We start from the raw sequence: 14,999 nt of genomic DNA, 5'->3' as shown, positions 1-14,999 counted from the left end.
ATCCGGGAGAATCTGGGGCAGTGGTTCCAACTCCCTAAGTCCTGCACAGAACACCAGAAGCATAGTTTCGAATAGCCACGGCGAGGTGAGAGAACACAAAACGCCAAACGAGGCGGTGAGTTATCTGGATTCCCCCGCAGCATGCAGCCCCCAAAGAGGTGTGCTCTTCTCTTCAGCAAACACCAAGGCTGCACTCGGCTCTTGTTCTATCAGTAGTGACCTGGGGGGGGGGGGCTCAGGGACAACTCCCTCACCTATGGTTTCCTGGGGCTGCAGTACTGTATCCATCCTGGCAGGAACGAAGGTATTCTCGGGAGACGCCACGCCCTTCCCCTTGCCTATCGGACAGTTAAACAATGAACCCCAAGAAACTGGAATTTCCCCAGGAATCTCGAGCTGGCAAGAGGAAAAGGTGGGGAGCTTATCTCCCAGGAAGAGATCTCGCGCAGCTGTGGCCACCTGTCAGACAACCTAGAGGTACAGACTGGAACCCAGACCGTGGCAGAGGAGTGATGGAAGGGACAACCCCTTGACCGGATCTGCTCAGCTGGGCATCCACTTGCCCTATAAGTCTAAGCCACATGTCAGGATCCTAACGACAAACTTGAGGGTCACTGGTCACCAAACCTCCCCTTTTGTGTGCTTTCCACAACTCCTCATCTTTTTAATTGGCCTACCGAGGTCAGGTGGCCAAGCCTGGCTCACTGGGGAGCTGCCAAGGACAAGACCGTGACCCTGACAAATCCAGTGGCACCGTGATGTTCCGTCTACATTCACCCAGGACTCTGAGGGAAGCTCTGCGTACAGTTCGGCTTCTACATCCTACCTCTCAGACCCCACATCCAGGACCCCTTCAGAGCAAGGCCCCTCGTTTAGTACTGTAGCAACCAGGTTTGTCTGCCTTAGCTTTCCCTATCTTGTGCCAGTGACTCCTGCTGCCCATGATTCAAGGGTCAGCCCTCCTTTCCTCCTGGGCACCTCAGTGCCACTGGCTGCTGTTGCTGCAGGTAGCTCTGGACTCTGAACTTGGGCAAGGCTGGATCTCTCGCTTTCTGCAGACAGTCTCGTGCCTGTCTCTGGACATGCGCACTGAGCAGATGTCCTTGCCCAACAGCCTTCCTTTTCAGTCCCACCAGCCCAAGATCACCCGCATCAGTGGGCCTGACCCTATTCCCTCAGCTGTTCAGATCGCTGCCCCCACATCAAGGCCTAGAGAGTCCCATGCATGCTGCCAGGAGCCTCATCCATCCCGCTTCTGCATCCTTTCCCCTCTGCAGAAAGTGCCTTGGGGGCTCTCTGAGCTTACGTGGCTGTCCCTGTACTGCGAACACAACAGGAAACAGTCAGCTCTGGAAAGAGGCCCGTGTGGTCTAGATGAGCAGAGGGCACTGGAGAGACCACTGATTAAAGTGACCCTGATGAGAACCCAGCCCCCGCCCTTACCCTCATGCCCAGCTAATGCCCTCATACCTCCTGTCCCTGCATCTGGTCTCTCTGGGGTCCTTCATATATCTCAGCAAAAAGAATCACCTTAAAGCAAGGCAGGAAGGGCTGGGGACGTGGTTCAGTCGGCAAAGTGCTGCCTGACGTGTGAAAAGCCCTGAGTTCCACTCCCAGCACTCAGGAGGCAGAGGCAAGGGGATCGGGAATCCAAGGCCATTCCTGGCTACAAGTTCAAGGCCAGCCTAGGACGTCTGAAACCCCTTTTTTAAAAAATTAAATTCAACTAAATAAATAATAATAATAATAAAAATCAGTTCCTGACTCCCACTCCGTGTGACCTAGCGCTGGACTTTTCCAGCCGTATCGACCAGACTGACTCACGAGGAGGTGACTTCTCCGTGCCCTTCCCATGGTGATGATGGCTCTGGTCTTTGCCAGTGACACTTGGAAGGGACAGGTCAGGTGACAGAAGAGACTGCAGTCACAGACTGCACCATGGTGGAGCGCAGCTGACAGCCTGGGAACAGCAGGAGAGAAGCCCAAACAGGGCACAGACTCCTTCTGAGTGAGGCCATCCCTGCTCGGCTCCCCTCTGCTGCCAGAAGAACAAGGGAGGTTCGTGTCACCACCATGTGCTGCGGCTCATTGTATGCTTTAAGACCTCCTCCTTCTGGTTTTCCACATTCGGTCTCCTTTTGTCTGTGCGGTTTGGGGTGCTAAGTTTCAATTGCTTTGCCATGGCAGGAGGTGAGCTAGAACAGGGTGGGTGACAGATGGCTTGTCCACACAGCACGCTCTTTCCTTCCACAGGGGACCCTGCCATCGCAGCCCCACCAGGAGACCCATCTGGTGTAGCTGTGCAGGCTCCAGGCTGGTTCGTGGGCACTGTCCTGTCTGGGTAGGGGAGGGTGGACGGAGAGGGGCCCTTCACTCAGCTCAGAGTCTCCTGGAGCCACTCGTCAGTGCCACGTAGGCAGGCAGCTTGGGAACAGCCTCTCCTGTGCCTTTAATTAACTTAATCCACCTAACCATGTTCTTTAAATAATTGAGTGCCTTGGTAACCGGTATTCAAACACTTGAGGAATTTTGGTTACAAGAAAGCTGGAACCTTTTAATTTGGGTTTAAGACATTTCACGTCCCCCGTTGTTATTCCAAAACTGAGGCTGCACCAGGAATCGTGGGTGGGGAACGAGAAAGCGATTGCTAAGGGACGGAAGGCAGCAGCTTATACAAAGAGGATCCTTCCAAACTGTGGAGCAGCAAATGCGATGGCCTCTGGCAGGCCATGGAGTGTGACTCAGTGAGAGAGTGTTTGTCTAGTTTGTGGGATGTGAGGTCCTGGGTTCAGCCCCAGTAGCAAGAGGAGAAGAGGGTAGGGAAAATGGGAAGGAGGGAGGTAATGGAGAGGGAGAGACACACACAGAGGAGAGGGAATGGGAGGAGGGGAGAAGGAGGAGGAGAAAGGAAAGATGGAGAGAAAGAAAGAGAACAAAAGAGAGGGGGTAAAGGAGAGAAAAGGTGAGGGGAGAGAGAGACAGAGAGAGAGAAAGGGAAGGAGAGAGAAGGGAAGGAGGGAGAGGGAGAGAAAGAGAGAGAGAAAGCACAGAGACACAGAAATGAGACAGTTGGAAAGAAAGGAAGAGGCAGAAAGAAATGATTAGGAGAAAAAAGAGAGAGACAAAAGAAAAGATTTGGGAGATAAAAAGAGAAAGAGGTGAGATGGAGAGGAGAAGAAAGAGAGAGAGAGGGAGAGAGGGAGAGAGAGAGAGGAGAGAGAGAGAGAGAGAGAGAGAGAGAGAGAGAGAGAGAGAGAGAGAGAGAGAACAAGTCAACAGGCATCAGCTGACTTCACTGTCAATAGGGATTTTTTTTTCCGAAAGCTGGTGATGTTTTCCCATCCAGTGAAAATTGTATTTTTTGATAACATACCTTCTAAAATATTTGACTCTATTAAAAACAAACTTCATGTTTGCATTATTTGGCCCCTAGATTGGCCCCATGGCTCCTTTCATGCGATCCACTAAAACCTGTGCTGAGTACATTCATTCGTTAGCGCCTTGTCGGCTGTGCACATGGCATATTCTATAACACACATTTCATATCAGCTATCAAATATTAAGTACTGAATCTACAGGGTTCTGGTTTTTCAGCTTTCTGCACAGCTTTCTACACTATTAAATTAGAAGCCAAAGCAAAGTTTAGTTACTCTTTAGCAGCATAGAAAATAAAGTATTAAAGTGACTTAGAAGCTATCCAACATGGCGGCAACTCACCCTGGATAGCCACAGGCTCCATCAGAACCCTCTCTTCCCTCTTCCTCCTTGTCTATCTCCCCTCAAAGCTGAAAGTCAAATCTGTTTCTCAAAAGCCAGGGCAGATAACTGGGAACCACAGCAAGTGGTCTCCTGCACTTCCAAGGGTGACCCTCGCTGTTCTCCCATCACAGCTGAAAGGACCTGATGTAACCCAAGTTCAGAAGCCTATGGCTGGATGCCAAGCCTCCCATGCAGAGCCCACTCTTCCTTGGCTGTAGAATGTTCCTTGGCCTGGCCCCAGTCAGTGTTACCACCATTTGACTCTGGCCTTTTAGACCCGCTAAGGAAAATCTCTTAGAATGTGTTACCCATTCCCTCAATATCTGCCAGGGCTTCCCGCTGCACTCAAAGCAAACATGGATGGGGCTACAGTCTGTCTCTCTCCTGATCCTGGAGCCCCACGTGGCCCTGGTTATAATGGTTTTTTGGCCATGGCATCAATTGCAGGTGGAGAGCTAAGTGCTTGGGAAAGGTATGAAGTAGGGTTGAGCTGGGAAAACAAAAACCTCAGCAGAACCCACTGCTCAGAGGACTGAGTCCTGTGTGTTGTACTCAGAACCCACTGGTAAGAGGACCTGAGTCCTGTGTGCCATGCTCAGAAACTTATATCCACTTTCAGCTGCACTACAAACCTAACCAGAGACAGAAGAAACTTCAAGGGACTCCAGCAGACAAGAGGAAAGCACAGAGGTCATGAAAGCATGATCACAGAAGGCACATCAGAGTTGGAGCCTCCAGCCTTGTCTCCACAGAACAACTTCACACTTTTCTTCTGAGACAGCATCTTAGGTAGCCCAGGCTGGCCTCAGACTCACCAAATGCCTCCTGCCTCTGCCTCCCGAATGCTGAAATCATAGGCATATGCCTGCACACTTGTAGGGTTTGTGCAGTGCTGGGCATCGAACCCAGGACTTTGTGTATGCTAGGCAAGCACTCTGCCACCTGATCCACATCTCAAATGTGACCCATTGGCTACGTTCAGAAAAAGTCTGAGGGGCCTTCTGTGAGTTTGCTGTCCCCCACACTGAATCCACAGAGCTGAGTCAGTCACTCTTCTCATTCCCTGACAGAATTCCTGCAAAAGCATCTTCAGAAACGGTCTATTCGCGCTCAGCATGAGGGTGCCGTCCACCATGGTGGGAAGGTGTGGCAATAAGAGTGTGAGGCAGCTACTCACAGTTCATCCATGGTCAGGAAGCAGAGAGATGAAGGCTGGGGCCCAGCTCACGGTCTGCTTCTCATTCAGTCTGGGATTCCAGCCCATGGGATGAAGACACACACATTTAGGCTGTGTCTTCCCAGATCAATGAACCCAGCCTAGAAACCCCCTAACAGATGTGCCAAGAGACCTGTCTCCTAGGTGACCCCAGATGTGGTACTGACATTACCCATCAAAGGAGCCTTCTGAGGGCAGGCGTTTGATTTGAAGCCTAAGTAAAACAGATAGCCAGGAATCACAAACGGCCCCGCATCCAGCAGGTGACAGCAAAGCTGGGCTGCAAAGTGAGGCTAAGCTCCAGCAGGAGCCAGCTGACCTCGTCAATGTAGCAACTCCGTTTGCAAATTAAAGCATTCCGAACATGGCTCTGAGTTCTGTTATTAAAAGCAGAGGCTGGTTTCTTGAAAGCCATGGCCACTTGCTTATGACAGATTGTTCCAAGTTCTATAAATAGGTGCAGAAACAGCAAGTTTCAAGATGAACGGTAAAAACTCCCTTGAGATCCTGAGGATCTCATGCAGTATGATCGGGGTGGGTTTACATATCTGAGCATAAATCTATTCTCTCCTCTACCCATGCCGGATAGAAGCTCTCACAGAATTTATTAAACATTCGTTTGAGTGTATATGTGCATGTGTGCATGTGTGAACCTGTGTGAAGTGCATGCCCATGGGTCACAGAGGCCAGAGGAGGATGGCGGGTGTCCTGCTCTATCTGGAGACAGCTCTCTTACTGAACCTGAGGCTGGACTGACAAACAGCAAATATCAGAGATCCTTCTGGCTCTGCCTCCTGCAGAGCTGGGGTTGCCGGTGTGGGCTTTCGGTCTGAGGGCTGGAGGACTGAGTCTAGGTTCTCACGCTTGCACAGCAAGACCCCCACCCCCAATCGTACACTGCCCTTAAACAGGAGCACGCTGCGGCGTGTTTTTAGGCTTCAGGGCATTGGTATCTATATTTGGCTCTGCAAGAGTAATGTCCCGTTTGAGTACCATGCATAGAGCTTACAAGAGCAAAGACCTAGAAGTCTGGTTCTGTTGTCTTTTCTCTGCTTCCCCTTTCACAGAGCCAGGATTTACCAGAGTGATTCCCACACTCTGGAACCTTCTGTTTCTTCTGCTCCTATGTCTGACTTTGTCCCCACTTCTCCATTGCCTCTTTAAATTAAAAAAAAAAAAGACCCTGTCCTCATTGCTAAGCTACCATTGCACAAGAACACAGACTGGTACTCTAGCTAAAGCAGAGATTTACTTTCTGCTTCCTCGCAGACCCGGAGGCTGGATAATTGAACATCAAGGTATTAGCAGGTCTGGTTTTTCCTAGGCTTCTCTGGCTGGAGCACGGCCACTTTCTAGCTGGGTCATCATTTTTAACTTATCATTCCTTCCGGTTCCCTGTCTCCAAATCCAGGTCCTGCTGGAGGTTTCCAGGTTAGAACTTGAGCACAGGAGCTTGTGGGAGACAGAGTGGGCCTGTAAAAACCTGCAGCTAGCAGCTAAGAGAGATTAGCTCAACATCGGGTCACTTAAAGCTCCAAGTGAAGCAGGGGCATCAGCCAGCGGTTTTTAGTCCCCACCTCTGTGTTCTGAGATGGTGGTAGGAAAAAATTGGCCTCTACACCTGGTGGTCTTTTGAAGCTCACTTCAGTTTTGGGGGTTGAGGTCTGTCTGTCTTTCCTCTGCCCTTCTCTTGCGTTTTCCTGCAGCTGATCCTTCCCACTTTAGTCCGCATTGACTCACAAAATCACACAATTCAATGGATGAAAACCAAGACCCAAGCTGGCAAGGCAACTCCGCAGTCTAGAGCCTGCACTGTTCTTGCAGAGGACCCAAGTTCGGTCCCCAAGCAGAGGAGTCATATAAGCGCCTAGAACGCCTGCTCCGGAGAATCTAGCATCTTCTTGTGGTCTCTGGTGACACTTTACACTCCTGCGTACATAATTACACATAAACATACGCATAATTTAAAATAAATCTTTTTAAAAAAAAGAAACAGAAACCAACAGGTTTTCCAGAGAAGCCAAAGCTTACAGGCTGCCTCCACGGATTACAGCTCCCCGCTGGCTGATAGGGACTTTTTGCTTTCTTTCCTACTCCAGATCGAGTATATGCTGGTTTTTGATTGGATCTGGTTTTGTTGAGACTGGATCTCACGTAGCTGAGGCTAACCTTGCGGTCCTAATCCTCTATTTCTGAAGTGTTGGGACGACCAGCATGTCCCCACAATGGTCTCTGCTCATTTTTGATAAACAACCTCAGGGTGAAGCACGGCTTTGTTGCCCTTCAGAAAGAATGGGGCTGTGTCACAGACTTTGTGACATCCTATGGTAACTACTGCTTTCCCGACAGGCTGGCTGGGGATCAGTATCTTAGAGGTAGCATCCACTCAAGAGCCCCAGGAGATAGGAGGAGCCTTGCTCTGGTTGTGTTCCAGCAAGGGGGCAAAAGCAAAGGGTGGACTCACAAAGCTCACAGACTCCTGGCTCTCCTTCCAGAACATTCCTGACAGGTGTCTGAAACTTACTTTGTAAAGACTTAGAAAACCACCGTTTTAGGGTGTGTGGCCCTATGGTTTCCATGACAACCATTCAGCGCCTCCAGACAGCAGCCATAAGGAACACAGAAATGACAGGGATGACTGAGGCCTTCTTACACACCATGAAAAGGGATTGTTGTCAACTTTTATTGCATTGGGAAGATTTTACTTTTGCTATTTTCCCTAATTGTTTGAAAACATGAAGGCCGTGCTTCAGGCCTTGTAAGGCTGTAGTGTAGCTACGTACTGGGTGCTAACGTTCCATGTCTCAGACCTCTCCTGCACACTGGCTGAGGGTAACGACACATTTCCCCTCTTGACAACAGATTTAAAACTAAGGATCAAACAGCACCTCTTAGCACCTGTTCCCATCCCCTTTTTAAAAGCTGCCAGTGCTCAGGTGGCTGTTCCTTCGGCTAACTCAAAGCCCAGGTCAAAACACTCCAAACAGTTCTTTCCTGAACACTTTTTAATTATTATTATTATTTTTTTTGTGTGTGTGTGTGTGTGTGTGTGTGTGTGTGTGTGACAGAGTCTTACTCTGTAGTCCAGGTCGACTGTGAACTCTCAGCAATCCTCCTGCCTCAGCTTTCCTAGTACTAAGAACATAAGTGTGAGCTACTGCACCTGACTTTTCTGACTAGGGATGAGTTTTAAACTGTCTCTTCACAAACAGGAAAAGGCCCCCATCTGCAGACGGCAAAATAGATTCTGCCATGTGGGCCACACGTTGCTGAAGAAACAAAAGGTAGAGACAGCGTCTATGCTATCTGAACCCAAATACCGCTTTTCTGAGACATCCATCGTCAAGCTGTGGCCAGGCCTGCAGGACTGAGAGAGAGCAGACCTTAGACCGCTGGCAGCACACAGCGCTCCTCGGGATGAAGGGCAGCTACGTCAGGTGGTGCGGCTTTCTACCCCAGCTACCCAAGAGGTTGAGAGGCCTGCCTGCCTGGGCTACAGAGAGAGCCTACGCAGCCTAGAGAGATTCCATCTCAAAAATAAATGTGTGGAAAGGCCAAGGGATATGGCTAAGTGCTTCCTTAGCACGTGTGAGACCCACTGAGGGTTTAAGACCAGCAGTGCAACAAAGCAAAACAAGGACAAACAGAAGGGAGTAAGGGGAGGAGGAAGAGGGAGCGCGAAGACTGTATGACATGGCTGAAGACACAAACAGAGCTGTCTCGTATTCTCCAAGAATCCAAATGCTATTTCCTTTGCAGGAGCATAGGGTTGCAATATAAAGGGTGCATGAAGCTGCAGCATAGAAGGTGCATGGGTACTGTGATCTCTTTCTCTTATATGCCTCCCTTCCCTGGAAAAGCTGGACCCTGGTGTACCCTTTCCTCTGCTCTCACATGGCTTCAGGATACTGTCCTGAAGCCTTAACTGAACCAAGGTTGATAACATTCAGGGCTGCTGCTCCACATTCGTGGCGAGGGAAGAGGTGGGAAGGCCACTGCTCTGTTCCCTTCACTCCAGAGGCCTCCCCCGAAGAGACCCTCATTCTGGGAGAGTCCACTCTGTTGACAGAAGGTAGAAATGCCCATATGCATTGCTAGAGGCTGCCATGCCTCGCAAGTGAACAGGAAATAAGTGTTCATGCCTCTCCATGTCTAGTGTTTCAGCCAAGAGCCTTGCAGTGAGGAGAAACAACCGTCACGCCTCCTCTACCAGGCATTCAGTGGTTTAAGGATAGATAACATGGTGTCCTGTGCTTACTGAAGCCTGGCATCCAAGTACTAAGCAGGCCCTACCCTGCTTAGCTTCAGAAAATAGGCACGTTCAGAGTACGGCTGCAGACCAGTGAAGAGTTGGGCTGTCCTGAGGCTTCTTCTAAACAGACCAGGAAGACTTCACCCATTTCCTTCCATTGATGCAAGCTGGCGCTGTGGGGGCCAGCGGGCAGGGATAAAAGCATTTATTAGCCTGTGCTACAATAATGGCAGCCAGCAAGGGCATCTTGGTGGGTTTCGCTGTTGCTCGGATTCACTTGGAGACAAGGTCTCACTCACTACCTAACCACAACTTGCCTCAGAATCATAGCAATCCACCTGCCTCAGTTTCCCCAGTGCCGAGAGTAGACCAAGCCCAGCAGACAGATATCTATGTGAGCCCTATCATTACTATGCCAGACAGAAGTCTACCGCTAAAAGCACCTGACTCGTTCCTGCCCGAGAGAGGGGTAACTCTGGGGCATCTGAGGTCCTGCTTCTCTCGCATGAAACAGTTTCTTAGCGATGAAACCTGTCAGCCTTAACCTGAGTGCTGTCTGCATTTCTGCCACACAACCATTCTGGAAACCACGAGGGCTATCAAACGTGTCCTACGATGGCATCAGCTCAAATCCCAGAGAGAAGGGCTCTGCCTCACAGTACTTCGTTCAGAAGAAGGTCTCACCAATCAGCTGGCTTCACAAATCGGGTCTCCTCTTTTCCTCTTTTGTCTGGCTTATCCCTAAGTGCCCCTTGCTCTCATTTCCTAAATGAACCCTTGTTCCACCACCAGAGTTCAGACATACTTTCTCAGGAACAACAATTCAATCCGAACGTCAACAGCCGAGCCCCCTACCCCACCCCAACCAGTCCAGGCGCTGTAATGCTCCTTAATTATAGGGGCTACGTTGCACACTAAATAGACAAACATTTCCCAGAAGAAATAGGGTCTGAACTAGCTCTTGTCACACAATTCAGAGGACACAGAATACCATGATTCTACAGGAACGTCGGCGCTACCTGAAAACTCCACCCAGGAAAAGCATACAGTCTTTTCCTTGTGGCATTTCTTACCCTCACCCTGTCCCCCAGCCCCTGGAGGAGCAGTCTTCATTTTCAAACTGCTCACTCGACGTTGTGAACCAGTTGTGAACTTTCTGTAAGTATCCGTGTCTGTGGAGAAGGAGGGATTTACACTCTGGCACCAAGAGAATCCAAAAAGACCTGACTGACTGACCTGAAGAACTGGGCGATGTTGCCATAAAACTTGAACTGTGGGCAGCAGGGGAGGGGCAGACTTTCTCTGGAAAGTGAGCCAACAGGTTTGTCTTGTTTGGGCATCCGTTTAACACAGTTTAAAATGCCACAATACAGTCTAGAACTCTCCTTGTGTTTAAAGCAAGTTCAGTAACTCACCCCAGATTTCTAAACAATAAATTTACCTGATCTGGCTGGAGAGTGTGTTCACTCATTATTGGGTGATTAATAAAATAATTTACTGGCCATAACCCAAAGGAGGCTGTGAAGGGCCAGTCAGAGAGGCAGGGCAGGGTGGCGGAAGGGCTGGAGTAGCCCAGGTGATGTTGAGTCACTGGGAAAGGTGGGGCAGGGGCATAACACACTGTTCCTGGCAAGAACTCTGGAGGCCCAGATCCCAGAGCGTCCCTGGGCACTGTGTGACCTTGTGCCTGCCAAATGGGACCATTTCAAAGATTGGCTCTCATGCATAAGAAGAAGGGACAGTACTGAGGCTCTTTTTGAGTCCCTCTAGTTGTCCATGCACCTATTTAAGTCCTCCAGAGCCTGCTAACCTGTACACATGGTCAGCCACCACTGACAAAATGGCCTTTCTTTGTCTAGTCGAACCAGTGCGCCCCGGGGCATGTATGTTCAGCCGGATTTCTAAGCCTCCTGCAGAAGGTGGTGGGCGCCTCTAAGTAGTCAGGGAGCCAAACACATCTGAAGTTAAAGTAACTGCTAATTCAGGAATCACCACAGTGTGGAGTCTAGGCCAAGTGAAACCCCCTTCCCTACACCCACCTCCCTCTGACTCCAGAAACCCCATAGGCCTGTCTGCTCAGAGGTCACCTGCGAAAAAGCAGAGTGATGTCACCACTGTCCCCCAAACAGATTCAAAGAAGCTGAAATAGGTTTACAGTTGGGAAGCTGGTGTCACAGTCACAGAGGTGACCTATCCAAGTGTCATTGCTAGATTCCTCAGCCTGGGATCTCTGGGATGGTGTTAGCAGGAAGCGGAACACCCCTTGAAGGCTCTCAGTCAGCCCCTAACCTTGCTGCTCAGTTTCCAGGACAGAATGTCAGCTCAGGGGCCCCACAAGTGTGGAGCAGCTAATGAGGCCCCTGCGGCAGCTAAGTCCAGGGTGTTAGGGACCTACTCCTGAAGAGTTAACAGCTGCAAAACCCACGTAGTGCTCGGAGGTCACCTCGCCGGCTGCCACTGCGGGCCACGGCAGGATGCGCCCAGGGGAGGCCTGGGGTCGCCAGGGACAGGGCAAGGTAGCAGCATGGCCCCTACCTGTGGTGGAGAGCACGGTGCTGGCAAAGAAGAGCGCGGAGGTGAAGTCCCAGTTCCAGTTGCCAGAGGCATTGCTGAGCACCGACACTCCATAATTGCTGGCCTCCAGCACGCGGCCCAGGAACTGCTCCAGCTGCGGCTCCGACAGACACTCGTGTTCTTCCAGGAAGCGCCGCTTCAGCTTGCGCAGCTCCTGGCGCAGCAGGTCCTCGTAAGGCAGCTCCACGGACGAGAAGACCACGGCGCCGAACACCAGGTAGAGCAGGTAGCCCAGCACCAGGAAGCCGAAACACCAGGCCGAGCGGTGCCGCTCCACCAGGCGCACGCACGAGCTGCCGGCCAGGGACTGCAGCATCTTCCCGGCGCCCGCGCCCCGCGCGCCTCCCGCCGCCGCTCCCTTTCCTGGATCCCTGCAAAGAGAAGAGGCCAGATGATGTGGCAGTGACGTGGTTGCCGGCTCAGGTAGCAGAGCTGGCAGAGAGCGCGCACCCACTTGGCGGGAGCTGTTAGCTGCCCGCGCCCCCTACCTGGCTTCCTAAACCGGAAAGTGCAGGTTTGTTGGCGCCAGACTCTGGCCAGGCCACCACCCCGAGACTGCCTGGCTCCCTCTTCCCTTTCCCAGTGCAGTGCAGTCAGTAGGACTAAGCGCTCTCTCTCTCTCTCTCTCTCTCTCTCTCTCTCTCTCTCTCTCTCTCTCTCTCTCTCTCTCTCTCTCTCTGTGTGTGTGTGTATGTGTATGTGTGCCACTTCTGAGTAACAGCGCTTGTCCACCCAGCCCCTATCCTAGTACATTTTCCCCCCAGGCATTCCTCCTGATTAAAGCCACTGTGGCCAAATACCAGGAGTACAGATAGAAATTGTCTTTCTCTGTCTTGTTGGCTGGACAGCTGAGACATTTGCTGCCCAGACTACTGAAAATACAGGAACCTCACTCTAAAAAGCAACTTGAAACATCTTTGGACCCTCAGCCTCCACCTGGAACAGAAAGCTAAAATACAGCCTCTGGATTTTAGCTTAAACAATACCCCCAATTTCAGGCACTTCATGGCCAGGGGGCAGAAACAAAAACGTGGACTGGAGTACTGAACACTCTAGTACTGCCAGTGGACAGCAGCGATGTTGTGAAAATCGGTACTACATTTCCGCAAAGACATGCATGTGGCTATGTGGTTCAAGAGTCCCAGAGGGTGTGTGTGTGTGACTTGACTGTGCCGCCTCTTACAGAAAGATAGCCATATACATAAGCCTCACCATAACTGTACCTTGTCCATTTAAGTAATAACACATATCATGCCTACTGTCTTTTTGTTGTTGTTTGTTTGTTTGTTTTCTTGTTATTGAGACAGGGTTTCTCTGTAGCTTTGGAGCCTGTCCTGGAACTTGCTCTGTAGACCAGGCTGGCCTCGAACTCACAGAGATCCGCCTGCCTCTGCCTCCTGAGTGCTGCGTGCGCTAGCCACTGCCGGGCCATACCTACTGTCTTTGTTAGGCTTTCTATTGCTGTGAAGAAGACAACAACTCTTATAAAGGAGACCATTTAAGTGGGGCTGGCTTACAACTGAAAAGTTCAGTCCATTATCATCATGATGGGAACATGGCGGCAGGTGGACAGATGTGATGTTGGAGAAGGAACCGAGAGTTCTACATCTGGATCAGCAAGCAGCAGGAAGACAAAGAGACACTGGGCCTGGCTTGAGCATTTGAAACCTCAAAGCCCACCCCAGTGACACACTTCCTCCCACCAAGCCACACACCCCTTCCAATAAGGCCACACCTAATAATGCCACTCCCTATGAGCCTAGGAAGGCATTCTTATTCAGACCACCACACCCACATAATGAAGATGTGTTTATGTCATTATAAGCACATGAAGTCAAGAATTAGGGACATTCTGAAAGCTCCTGGGTAGGAGGATGAGAGCAGGGAAGACAGCCTAGCTGGGGAAGCCCTTGGATCCCCAGAAGTGAGGTCAGACACTCATGACCCACATAAAAAGTCTAAAATCTTAAGAGCAAGTCCTTGTAACCAAGCACTGAGGGTTCAGAAACCGTAGGGTCCCTGGATCCTGCTGGTCAGCTTTGCTAGCACAGGTTCATGAAGAGCACTGAGGGAAACACCTGACATGGAGCTTTGAACCAGATTTGCAGAGTCTGACAGTCCTCTTAGTAAAAGACAGAGTTGGGTCTCCTGTGCATGAGATGAGGTGACTTGAGACGATTCCAACTGGCGGTATTTGTTAGAGAAGACACTAGGTGACTTTTAAGGGTGGGACATACAAACTGCAGCTGCTGACCTTGACCCCAGAACATTCCTCCAGTCGGGGAGCCTTGAGCCACAGTAGGAAAGCTACCTGTAGGTGTTCTAGGTGACAACCTGCTTAAGTACAACACTTGCTTGCTGAGTTGTCGCTTGCACCCTTAATGCAATGTCAGTGCACATAAATTAGATATTAAAAGTGGAAAAAGAATTTCTGTCCCAGGAAAAAAGGCAATATTCACTGCATTTAAAAAAATGAATGAGTCCCTGTACCCTACTGGAGAGAGACGTACTCATCTGTGCTCATTGTCTCTACTCACAATAGCCTGGAGATGGCCTCAGTGGGGAGCCCATGGCCTGACTAATGGATCGTGGAAGCGCAGTTCATATGCACAATGGGATTTTATACAGCTGTGAAGTAAAGCAAAATGACGACATTCAGAGGTAAATGGATGGAACTGGAAAAGCATTGTATGAAATGAGGCCATGAGGCAGACAAGATCAGAGAGACAAACGTCGTCTGTTCTCTTTTACACATGGGTCCTGTCTTTAAACTGCACATGGGTGTGTACATGTGTGCATGTGTGTGTGTTTAACTTGGGGTGCTTATAGAAGGCAGCAAATTAAAAGGGGACTGTTAGCAGTTTCTGGAAGAAAGACCTTACGGGAGAGGGGACAGTAGAACACAGGTTATATCATAGCGGATGGGAATCAGAGAGGGGAAGGGGCTGGAACCCAGCTGCAACCTTCAGAGGTGATACCCCCCACTCAGTGAGTACAGTTTCAATCAAGCTCTACCTCCTAAAGTTTCCAGAGCTTTCCAAATAATAGCACCGTGATCATGCCATCCATCTTGTTCCTTGTTCTTTCTTCTCCACCTTGGTTAAACAATGATAATTCCTCAAACAGTTTGAGTTCCTCAACTCTAGTAGATTTGTAGATTATTCTCCTCTCTCCTCAGCCAGCCTCTTAATTCTTGGT

General features: G+C 50.2%; 1 protein-coding gene across 2 annotated transcripts in view; it reads right to left on the bottom strand.

Annotated features, from left to right (window-relative positions):
• Nucleotides 1-12,766, bottom strand: part of Kcnk1 (potassium two pore domain channel subfamily K member 1) — a 28,559-nt gene extending 15,793 nt beyond the window's left edge. Inside the window, exons 1-2 of one of the 2 annotated variants that reach the window (XM_075977698.1) lie at nucleotides 12,290-12,766; nucleotides 11,763-12,172 (exon numbers count right to left, since the gene is read on the bottom strand). In XM_075977698.1, coding sequence (XP_075833813.1) covers nucleotides 11,763-12,117 — 355 coding nt within the window. In that variant the 5' untranslated portion in view covers nucleotides 12,118-12,172; nucleotides 12,290-12,766. The remainder of the gene's footprint in view (nucleotides 1-11,762; nucleotides 12,173-12,289) is intronic. The other variant, XM_075977699.1, reaches the window with a different exon arrangement.
• Nucleotides 12,767-14,999: the final 2,233 nt, after the last annotated feature.

This window comes from Microtus pennsylvanicus, chromosome 6 (assembly GCF_037038515.1).
Source record: "Microtus pennsylvanicus isolate mMicPen1 chromosome 6, mMicPen1.hap1, whole genome shotgun sequence".
Lineage (NCBI taxonomy): Eukaryota > Metazoa > Chordata > Mammalia > Rodentia > Cricetidae > Microtus > Microtus pennsylvanicus.
Note: the sequence above shows the minus strand (reverse complement) of the source record. Positions and strands in the feature narration are given on the sequence as shown.